At 39.7% G+C, this 11,379-nt stretch overlaps 1 protein-coding gene and 1 pseudogene across 8 annotated transcripts in view; both read left to right on the plus strand.

Annotated features, from left to right (window-relative positions):
• RC3H1 (ring finger and CCCH-type domains 1) overlaps window positions 1–11,379 on the plus strand; it is a 66,496-nt gene that overhangs the window by 47,217 nt on the left and 7,900 nt on the right. For 4 of the 8 annotated variants that reach the window (XM_036344369.1, XM_036344371.1, XM_036344374.1 and 1 more), the window contains 6 exons: window positions 1,966–2,118; window positions 5,250–5,463; window positions 6,147–6,237; window positions 6,365–6,497; window positions 7,505–7,675; window positions 8,620–8,735. In XM_036344369.1, coding sequence (XP_036200262.1) covers window positions 1,966–2,118; window positions 5,250–5,463; window positions 6,147–6,237; window positions 6,365–6,497; window positions 7,505–7,675; window positions 8,620–8,735 — 878 coding nt within the window. Of the gene's footprint in view, window positions 1–1,965; window positions 2,119–5,249; window positions 5,464–5,742; window positions 5,974–6,146; window positions 6,238–6,364; window positions 6,498–7,504; window positions 7,676–8,619; window positions 8,736–11,379 lie in introns of those variants that run through there. The other 4 variants (XM_036344372.1, XR_004973384.1, XM_036344373.1 and 1 more) reach the window with 4 other exon arrangements.
• LOC118673862 lies at window positions 2,668–2,796 on the plus strand (annotated as a pseudogene).

Here is an 11,379-nt window from a genome sequence, read left to right on the forward strand (position 1 = left end):
TTCTTTTTCGGTTGGGTCTTTTTTGTTTCTTTGTATTTCAAATCTTTGACTTGATTCTTGGGATCCTCTTGTCTGCTGTTGGATCTCTGTATATTATTCTTTATTTCAGTCAGTGTATGCTTAATTTCTAGTTGGTCTTTTTTCATATCCTCCAGGGTCTCACTAAATTTATCGGCGGTTTCCATAAAATTCTTGAAAAACCTTATAAACGTGGCCTTGAACTCTATACCCAGTGGTTTCCTTTCCTCCATTTCTGTCATTTGTGACCTGTTTCTTTGTCTCCGCATTTTTTATGCTTCCCTGTGTTGGTAGAGTGGTTTTGTGTGCTAGGTGTCCTGTAGGGCCCAGTGGCTCAGCCTCCTCAGTTACCTGAGGTGGACACTCTTGGTTCACCCCCTTGTGGGCTTAGTGCAGTCTTGTTGTAGTTATGCCTTGATTGTTGTAGGATCACTGGGAGGAATTGACCTCCAGGCCAATTGGCAGTGAGAATCAGCTGTGTCTGCAGTGGGAGAACTTCTGTGCTGAAGACACCCTTCTGGGGCAAGACTTGCTTCAGTGGGGCTTTGGTGCTCACTGAGTCTGTGCCCTGAGTGTGTCCCTTATGGATCTGAGGAGTTGTAATCCAGATGGTCCCCCTCTGACAACTGGGTACACTGGCTCTTGGATCTAAGGAGGTGCTGATTTAGCCTCTGCCTGAGGTTACCCAGCAGGAGCTACAAAGAGAACTGCAGATTCCCCTTCCTTTTTTGGAGTTTGGAGGTGCCCTGATGAGGCCCAGCTGTGAAGCAATGCAAGCTGCTATGGGACCTTGGGCCTTCTCTTGGAAGTTCTGGGTCTGTCTGGCCCAGCTGCAGTTTGTTAGGTAATTTTCAGATTGCAAAGGGCCAGGGCATTCATATGCAAAAGCCTCTGCTGCAGCCTGGGTGGGGCAGGGTCTCAGGGAATCAAAGGGCGGAGCAAGCAGCTATGGCGGATCCTCAGCCCTGCCCTAAGGGGCCCCGCGTCTCAGTGTCCCGATAATTGCTGCAAGCACCTCTAAGGGAAAGCCGCCCTCGAGTTCCGAGTTCTGCCCGCTGCCAGACAGTCCAGTTTCTCCCTGTATGCGTCCTGGGTCCCCAGAGACTTCCGGGAACCGGAGTTCAAAGCAGTCGGGAGCTTGTGACTCCCTCCCAATTCAAAAAGACAGCCGCGTCCTCAGGTGCTAACCCCTTTCCGCGCGCGCGCGAGCCTCCATACCTCTGCACTTTACTTCCGCAGCTCCTCTGGCTCTCAGTGTGCTTTTCTTTCCTTCTAGTTATAGAATTTCCACTCAGCCAGCCTTCCTGTAGTTCTGGATGATGTCCGTTTTGTCTTTTCGTTGTATTTTTGAAGTTGTTGTGGGAGGCAGCAATTTCCCCCATGTTTACCTATGCCGCCATCTTAGTTTCTCCATTTTATTTCTTCTTCGCATCTTATCCTTTTCACTCCATTGAGTCAACCTCAGGACAAGAAATTTTTCAAGATATGAATTATTACTGTTAAAGAGATTTCAGTAAAAAAGTTATTACCATATAGAACATAACTATATAGAACATTCAAAATAGTTTTAATACTCTTTTTTACCTGGAGTGTTATTGAAAGAAACATTGAGGGTGCGGCTTAGCAAAACTTGAGGGCTTGGTACATATTTGCTTACATATTGATATGATCTAATGAGGAAGAGAATGATCAAACCTCAAAACTCCAGCTTGATTCCTTGAAAGACACTGAGATACTTCCTTTCTGACTTCTGCTAACAAAATGTAAAGGCTAAACATCATTCTTCACTTGTTGTATATGTTTTATATTCTATAAAAATCTGTTGTGACAAATCAAATAACCACCATTACCTTGTTTCAGCATGATGTTCTAAGAAATTCCTGCTTTTTCTGTGTTGTTATTCATAGACCCATTTCCTATTCTTTTCTTTTTTCCCCCTTTCTTTAGTTATTGGATGAAGAATTGAAGGTAGCTGGGAAATATAAAGGAAATGATTATAGCCAATACTCTCCCTGGTCATGTGACACCATCGGCTCCTACATTGGAACCAAAGATGCAAAACCCAAAGATGCTGTGGCAGCAGGGAGTGTGGAAATGATGGTATGTGTAATAACTAAGCCATAATTAATATAAGCCAAGATAACCAAGTAAATTATCCCCCGTTATAGTACAGATACATAATTGAGCTTTGCTTAAGAGTTTCAGGCCATATTATATACTATGCAATTGAATTATATTTAAACTATACTTTTTTGTTTGTTTTTTAGGGAGTAAATAAAAATATTTTAATGCTTACCTAGACAAAGAAGAACATTTGTTATATTTCTGTACATCTGGCAGTTAACCCAACAACAGTTTAGAAACAAAATTAAATTATTTTGCATAATTAATCAAGATCCTGGATTTCTTGTCCAAGAAATTATAACTCTTCTACAACTTTGAAGTTTAAACAACAAAGTGGAATCTAGTGAACAATAGTAGTATCTGAGTCAGATTTGGAGCTATGTAACCTCAAGTGAGCTGTGGTATACTGAAATGTTACACTTACGCTATTTTTTTCTTAACAAAAAAATAATGTAACACCAGTGTACCCAAGCTTAATATTATCAGTATTTTATCCTAATTACTTCTTTATTAAAAAAATAAATAATACTTACCTGGCAGGGGAGATACCATGATCACGAAGGTGGTTTTCCCAGGGCGAGGCTTATCCATTGCACTCCGGATGTGCTGACCCCTGCGATTTCCCCAAATGTGGGAAACTCGACTGCATAATAAAAAAAAAAAAAAAAAAAAAAAACCTTCACAAAAGTAGTTAAATCCTCCTGCATATACTTGCCTCATCTCTTGTTTCCCCTCCCTCCTTCCCGGGAGGTAACCTCTATCCTGAGTTACCATTGTATAGATAATTTTATACTTCTTAAACCATTTTGTTTTGCATGTTTATAGACCTTACATATTATATACTTCAATTTGCATTTTCACTCAGCAGTGTTTTTGAGATGTATCCAAATTTATACCTGTAGTTCAAGTTCATTCATTTTAACTGCTTTTATCCTATACCATTGGATAACTGAAATCCAACAATAAATATATATATGAATTATTTCTTTTTCTGTTGGATGTTTAGGCTATTTTTTTTTATTTAGGCTATTTTTTATCTTTTACTATTATGTGCACTACTACAGTGAACATTTCTGTGTATGTCTTCTTGTGCACATGCGTGGAAATTATGCTTAGAGAATGGTATTGCTGGGTTAAAGGTATGCCTTGACTATTCTTTAACATTTGCTCTTATTAACTGTAACAAAGGTTTCCTAGGTTATTATATTGGTTTTCGTAGACAATATTTGTCCAGCTGGTTAAAAGAAGACCAATTGTCTTAATAGAAAAGGGAGACTTAGATGCTAATACTGCTATAAATGAATAAAGTGATACCTATAGTATAAATATAATTAGATGCCAGAGGGAGGCAGGAAGGGAGGGAAGGAGATAGACAGATAGAAAGGGATGTAGAGGAAGAAGAAGCAAAATATAAACCTTTTGTTTTTCTATGGTGTGATTGGGGACATGTTTTTAGGCCATAGAAAACTGTCTAAGAACAGGAATGAGATGAGGAGGCAGAGATAACAGAAACCCTTGCTTTGTATCTGGCTTTCAGAAAGGGTTATTATAGTAAAGTAACAAATATTAGCAAAAAAAACCTCATTTTCTTAGATCAGTAAATAAAAAAGTTTGCCAACCTAACCTAGATGTAATTGAAAATCTCTTAGCTGTTTCTCAGACATGAATGTCCACATAAATTACCTAAAGTTCTGTTAAAGTGCAGGTTCAAGTTGAGAAAGACTGGGGTGGGACCTGAGAGTCTGCATTTCTAATATTTTCCAATCGCCGCTGCTGCTGCTCCCACACTATATACTTTCAGTAGCAATGGTCTACAATTAGATTTCCATTTCTATTTATTTCAATACTTATTTCTTTCTGACTGGAATCCCTTTGAAGGTCCTGTGTTGGCACTTACATTTTTAAACAATGTTTTTCTAACTACTGAGTTCTGAAATTAGCTGATTGGGTCATGATGGGTCTTTAAAGAAATGAATTAGAATAACAATATAAATACCAGAGTACATTTCATATAGTAAGGGTAAATATTTGTCATGAAATTACATTTGAATGTATATATGAGCTGACTCATGATATCTATATACAGTGGGGCCTTGACTTACGAGTGTCCCGACTAACAAGTTTTTCAAGATATGAGCCGTCTCTCGGCCGATTTTTTGCTTTGAGTTGCAAGCTAAAATTTGGGTTACGAGCCAGCTTCAGATACCCCGCCGCTAGTTGGCGCAGTGAACGTCACAGTGAACATCTCACTTGTTCACTGTTGATTTGACATATGAGTAATTTGAGTTACGAGCTCCATCACGGAACGAATTAAACTCGTAAGTCAAGGCCCTACTGTATATAAAAGCCTAAGCGACTGTTCTACTGTGCAACCGGTAGGTATGATGCGCAATGACCACCAGGGGGCAGATGCTCCGACCAGTAGCTATGATGCACACTAACCACTAGGGCAGTGATGGCGAACTTACGATGTGTGTCAGAGGTGACACGGGAACTCATTTTTTTGGTTGATTTTACTTTGTTAAATGGCATTTAAATATATAAAATAAATATCAAAAATATAAACCTTTGTTTTACTATGGTTGCAAATATTAAAAATTTTCTATATGTGACACGGCACCAGAGTTAAGTGAGGGTTTTTCAAAATGCTGACACGCCGAGCTCAAAAGTTTCGCCATCACTGCACTAGGGGGCAGACGCTCAACGCAGAAGCTGCCGAGCTGCAGTGACTTGGCAGTTGCAGTTCTCAGGTGATGGACCTGGAACCAGAGAGGAGGGAGCCTGATTCCAGGGTGCGTCACCCAAGAACTGCCCTCTCACAATTCGGGACCCCTTGGGGGATGTCAAGAGCTGGTTTTGGCCCAATCCCCACAGGCTGAGGGACCCTACCAGTGCACGAATCCGTGCACCGGGCCTCTAGTAAAATATAATATTGTGGAATGATCAAAGGTTTAAAAAGTGATGTTTTATATGACAACCAACCAAAGGCAACTAATGATTTTAATCTTAGCAGTAAGGATATTGTACTCTTTTTCAACCTAATTACAGTTAGAGGAAATTATATTAGAGACCTAAGAGTGGGGTGGATTTCTCATTTTACTTATCAGTATGTGGAGAGTAAAGGAATGAGAGACCAGCGGTTGGATCATCAGAGAAGAGCAACAGAAACCAGTGATGATGACCTCATCCCATTTGGAGACCGACCAACAGTATCTCGGTTTGGTGCCATCTCTCGAACTTCCAAAACAATATATCAGGGTGCTGGCCCAATGCAGGCTATGGCACCTCAGGGAGCTCCCACAAAATCTATTAATATTTCAGGTAAGAACTTCCTGGGTAATCTCATCTAGAGGGTTCACAGACATGACCCCCCAGCACCCTCCCTACTACTCTCTTACTGTCAGTGCTTCCCATAATCTTCCAAGACAATCTGTCTTCAAACTTTTCCTTGGAGTTATCCCTGTAGAAAGGTAATTATCACCCAGGCAATTCTAGGGGTATAAACTAAAATTGAATGTCTGATATGAAGATTGCCTAGTTTTTTAATAGCTTCATTACTCTTTATTAAAATAATGCATTCTCATTTTTTTTTAATTGAAGCAAAAGAAAAAAATTACCAAGACTGATGTTTCACTGGGGGAAAAACAGACATCAGTGCCCTGTTACTGTACTGGGAGACATCTTTCCAGATAGCTGTGTACATACCATGCCTGTGCCTTTTAGACCATGAACAGTGGTCGGCAAACTCATTAGTCAACAGAGCCAAATATCAACAGTACAACGATTGAAATTTCGTTTGAGAGCCAAATTTTTTAAGCTTAAACTATATAGGTAGGTACATTGTTATTAACTTAATTAGGGTACTCCTAAGGCTTAGGAAGAGCCACACTCAAGGGGCCAAAGAGCTGCATGTAGCTCGCGAGCCGCAGTTTGCCGACCACGGCCCTAGGAGAATCAAATCTGTGGATTGTGTTGCTCTACAGTGAGTTACTCTTCTCTTACAGATTACAGTCCATATGGAACCCATGGTGGCTGGGGAGGTTCTTCCTACTCACCTCATCAAAACATACCTTCTCAGGGACACTTCAGTGAAAGGTATGAGTCATTCTTTTTACTTTTACAAACCTTTAAAATTATTCAACTTCTCTTATTTTGTTTTTCTAGGTAGTATTTTTTAAAAGCAAACATTGTAATTTGTTCCATGCTTTCTTTCCCACCAAAGGGAGAGAATATCCATGTCAGAAGTGGCCAGTCATGGCAAACCCCTTCCATCTGCTGACAGGGAACAGCTACGACTAGAATTGCAGCAGCTAAACCATCAAATTAGCCAACAGACCCAGCTACGTGGACTAGAGGTACCAGCCTATAAATATTTTTTTACTCCAGTTTTTGAAGAGTGCTCAAAGATTTTAGGAGGATCTTTTGAAGTACCACTTTAACAGTTACTAGTATATAGGTGTCCTTTCTTCAAAGAATTGAAGCACTTAGAATTTAGTTCTGGGATGGTGCAAAAATTATTATTTTATTACTTGAGGATAGAAGACAGGTTATCTAAATTTTCACAATAGATATTTATCAACATGTGCTTTAACTTAAAATTGGTTTTTAATTTCTTATATTTCTTTAACTTTTAAAAATTTGTCTTATATTCTTTAAGTCCCAGCATTTATTTATACGTATTTTAAAAATAGAAGCTTAGATCTTTGACTTTTAAAAATAGCCTCTGTATAATAATAGCACCTTTATCAATACAGTTCTTTTAGTTTATAAGTTATCACATGTTATTTGATTCATACAATGTCCCTGACAGGTATGTTAGGCAGATGTTATTATTACCCTTTTTTAGTTGGAAGTTTTTTAGTTTTACAGAGATTGAAACATGAGCCCAGGTCTTCAAACTCCAAATTCAGTGTTGCTGCTGATTTATGGTTTTATCTTAGTTGAAATTTCTAGACCCATTTTCTGTCCCAAAAGAATATCACCGTCATTTGGAAGCTTATCACATATTTAACTCAACTGTGGTTAAAGGTCCTTCCTTGCCATTAATGAGATTTCATTGAAATTAAAGGATTTACTTCAGAAAAATGTAAATAAAAAGGGGGAAGAATGTACATTTAATGTTGACTTCTTTAAGAGCTACTTATACCTAAGATCAAATTACTATTCACTAAGTTTAAATCCTCTATGTTTTTATTTTCACATAGTACTCAAAGAAAGAGACAGTATCTTACAGTTGCACCATTTTTATTGCAAATACCTGAGTGATAAGCTGCTTTTGGCTGTGGTCTGAAATCGGGCCTGGCCTTTCTGTGCATGGTGTGAAATGTGTTGAATTGTGTATGTGCTTGGCTTCATGCACTAGGCTGTTAGTAACAGGCTGGTGTTGCAGAGGGAGGTGAATACCCTGGCAGCTCAGTCACAGCCACCACCACCACCTCCAAAATGGCCTGGAATGATCTCAAGTGAGCAGTTGAGCTTGGAACTGCACCAGGTGGAAAGGGAAATCGGGAAGAGAACCCGGGAACTGAGTTTGGTGAGTGTTGTGGTGGGAAAAGAAAGGGAAGGTGAAAGGAAAACGTCCATCATGGAACTCATAGCTCTAGAGTTGTAGAATCACCCAGAACTGTAGAATCATCACCCCAAGGCACTCCAAGGAGTAATAAATGCTTAGAATAAGTCTCATGAAGATGGGCTTTCATCCTATTTTATCATTCCTCTCCTCATTCCCTTTTGATTTGACTGTGTTCTTTGTGTTGGGATTCTGCATTACAAAAAAACGTTTAGGGAAAACAAGGCAGGTACTTGGAAGTTACTACATTTCTGTTAAACATTACTGATTAAGGAAGCAGTGGGAGTGTGTTGTTCATGATTTTGCTGATATTGTCATGTTATATAAAGATGTACTACATGTTACCAAATAGCATTCTAGTTTTCATAGCCCTTGTTATTGATGATCTGGCTTTTCTTATGGGATACAATCTACACACCCTTTCCTGTGGCATTATATCCATGGATGTGCTTAGGCTTTGCTTCATAGTGTACTAACATCCATTTCGGTAAATTTTGAATCTTAGGGGATTGAACCAGTCCCCCAGCTTGCATGTAACTGACTTTGTTGTTGTGTAGCTTTCACATTTTTTCTAAGCAAATAAATGGGGTAGTTTTTCTGTTTTCATTAAGTAGATTATAGATAGATTTTTATATTTGGCTTGCTTTTTCTAAGTCCTCATTTATGTGAGATATTTCCATGTTAACTTGAGGCATTCTCCCCCTTATTGTTCAGCTTGGGTAGTGAACAATTGGATTGTACTCTATTGTGTATGTCTCTCTTTTAGTCTGCCTGTTTCTTTAGTCATTTTACAAAACTATGTGATTTCTGGATCATCAGTTTCTATTATCTCTGTTTGATCTCTCTTCCATTAGCACCATTAAATAGAAGCTAATTGAATTTATTTCATTCTCTTTCCTTCTCTTAAGGAGAACCAGTGTTCTCTGGATATGAAAAGCAAATTGAATACAAGTAAGCAAGCAGAAAATGGACAACCAGAACCACAAGCTAAGGTTCCAACCGAGGATCTTACATTGACATTCAGGTAAAGAAAGAGTCATTTGCATAGTCATATATTACACAGTCATGACAGAAATACCCCAATGATTTGATTTTTAAAGTGTCATTGTTCTGTATACATTGAGAAAGAATATTTTCACATAAATTTAGGAGTCTAAAATTTTATTTTAGAACAGATCCAAAATTGAATTATCTGTTAAGACTGGTTACATTTCCTTCTTTCCCTTGCTTTTTAATTTATTTGAAAAAACAATGTTTACATTTTTATGTATACCTTTCTAGTCTTTTTTAAAAAGTGTGGGCATTTAGCTTCTTTCAAAACCCACCCACCATTCCATCTCCCTGGTTTTTAATTTGTTCTATTCGTGTCATCTAATAATTCTTCTACAGGTTTGGAAGGATACCTGTCAGATATTGTGAACCACCCTGCAGTAAACGATATTGAAGTTAATTCTTTTTTTAATTAATAAATCTTTATTGTTCAGATTATTACAGATGTTCCTCTTTTTTCCCCCCATAGCTCCCCTCCACCTGGTTCCCACCACACCCCATGCCCTTACCCCCTGCCATTGCCCTCATCCATAGGTGTAAGATTTTTGTCCAGTCTCTTCCCACACCCCCCACACCTCCTTCCCCCCCAAGAATTGTCAGTCCACCCCCTTTCTATGCCCCTGCTTCTATTATATTCACCAGTTTATTCTGACTTAATTTTTAGGTTCACTTGTTGATAGATATTTATTTGTTGTCACTTTGTTGTTCATAATTTTGATCTTTGCCTTTTTCTTCTTCTTCCTCTTCTTAAAGAATATCCTTCAGCATTTCACATAATCCTGGTTTGGTGGTGATGAACTCCTTTAGCTTTTTCTTGTCTGTGAAGCTCTTTATCTGACCTTCAATTCTACACGATAGCTTTGCTGGGTAGACTCTACCTGGTAGAGTAATCTTGGTTGTAGGTTCTTGGTATTCATCACTTTGAATATTTCTTGCCACTCCCTTCTGGTCTGCATGGTTTCTGTTGAGAAATCAGCTGACAGTCGTATGGGTACTCCCTTGTAGATAACTAACTGTTTTTCTCTTGCTGCTTTTAAGATTCTCTCTTTGTCTTTAGCCCTTGGCATTTTAATTATGATGTGTCTTGGTGTGGTCCTCTTTGGATTCCTCTTATTTGGGATTCTCTTCACTTCCTGGACTTGTAAATCTATTTCTTTCATCAGGTAGGGGAAATTTTCTGTCATGATTTCTTCTAATAGGCTTTCAGTATCTTGCTCTCTCTCTTCTTCTGACACCCCGATAATTCGGATGTTGGTACATTTGAAGTTGTCCCAGAGGCTCCTTACACTGTCTTCGTATTTTTGGATTCTTTTTTCGTTTTGCTTTTCCAGATGGGTGTTTTTTGCTTCTTTGTATTTCAAATCTTTGACTTGATTCTTGGGATCCTCTAGTCTGCTGTTGGATCTCTGTTTATTATTTTTAATTTCAGTCAGTGTATGTTTAATTTCTGACTAGTCCTTTTCCATGTTTTTGGCATTCTCATTAAGATCCTTAAAGGTCTCACTAAGTTCCTCGGAGGTTCGTAGAAGATTCTTGAGTAGCCTTATAACTGTGGTTTTGAACTCTATGTCCTCCATTAGTTTGCTTTCCTCCATTTCTTTCATTTGTGACATGTTTCTTTGTCTCTGCATTTTTGGCTGACTGTGAGGACCCGCTGTGTCTACAGTGGAAGAACTGCTGTGCTGGAGACACCCTTATGGGGTAGGACTTGCTTCAGTGGGGCTTTGGTGCTCAGTGAGTCTGCTTCTTGAGTGTGTCCCTTATGGATGTGAGGAGTTGAAATCTGGTATCTGGCCAGGGGTACCCTGGCTCCTGGATCTCCAAGTCAACCACTGTGTGAGTCCACCCAGCAGGAGCTACAGCGATATCAGCAGATTTCTCCTCTTTGTTTGGGGTTTGGAAGTTTTGGAGCTCTGTGACCCAGCTGCAGTTTGTTAGGTTAGGCTGCAAAAGGGCAGGCGGTTCCCTTGCCCTGCTGCGCACAGGTTGGATGGGGATGTAAATTGAGTGGAGCGGGTTCTCAGAGAATCACCAGGGCGGAGCAAACAGCAATGGCTGTCATCAGCCTTCTTCGCGACTCCACGTCTCTGTGTCCCGAGTCCCACACCCCCACAGCAACAATGATTCCTGCGAGCAGCTCTGCGAGAAAGCCACTCTCACTTTCCGACCCACTGCAAGACAGTCCAGTTTCTCCCCGTAGGAGTCTGGGTCCCCAGAGTTTCGCCGTAAATGAGTTCAGTGCATTCGAGAGTCTGCTTTCCCTTCCGATTGAAAAAAACCACGCACCCAGGTGCAGCCTCCTGGTGCGCGTCTTTGTACCTCTGTTCTTGGTGCCTCTGCACCTCCTACCTGGTCTCAATGCGCTTTTTTCTTTCCTTCTAGTTGTAGAACTTCCACTCGGCCAGCTTTCCCGTGGTTCTGGATGATAGCTGCTTTGTCTTATAGTTGTAGTTTTAATGTTGTTGTCGGGGGCAGCACATACAGGTTTATACCTTATACTGCCTTCTTGGTTCTTCCTGAAGTTAATTCTTTGTACATCTTTAAGTATTCCCTTAGAACATTTTGAGACTGTTGATACATAGTCCTGAGTTGCCCTCCTGACAATATATAACAACTAG

Source organism: Myotis myotis, unplaced genomic scaffold, assembly GCF_014108235.1.
Source record: "Myotis myotis isolate mMyoMyo1 unplaced genomic scaffold, mMyoMyo1.p scaffold_m19_p_18, whole genome shotgun sequence".
Classification (NCBI taxonomy): Eukaryota; Metazoa; Chordata; class Mammalia; order Chiroptera; family Vespertilionidae; genus Myotis; species Myotis myotis.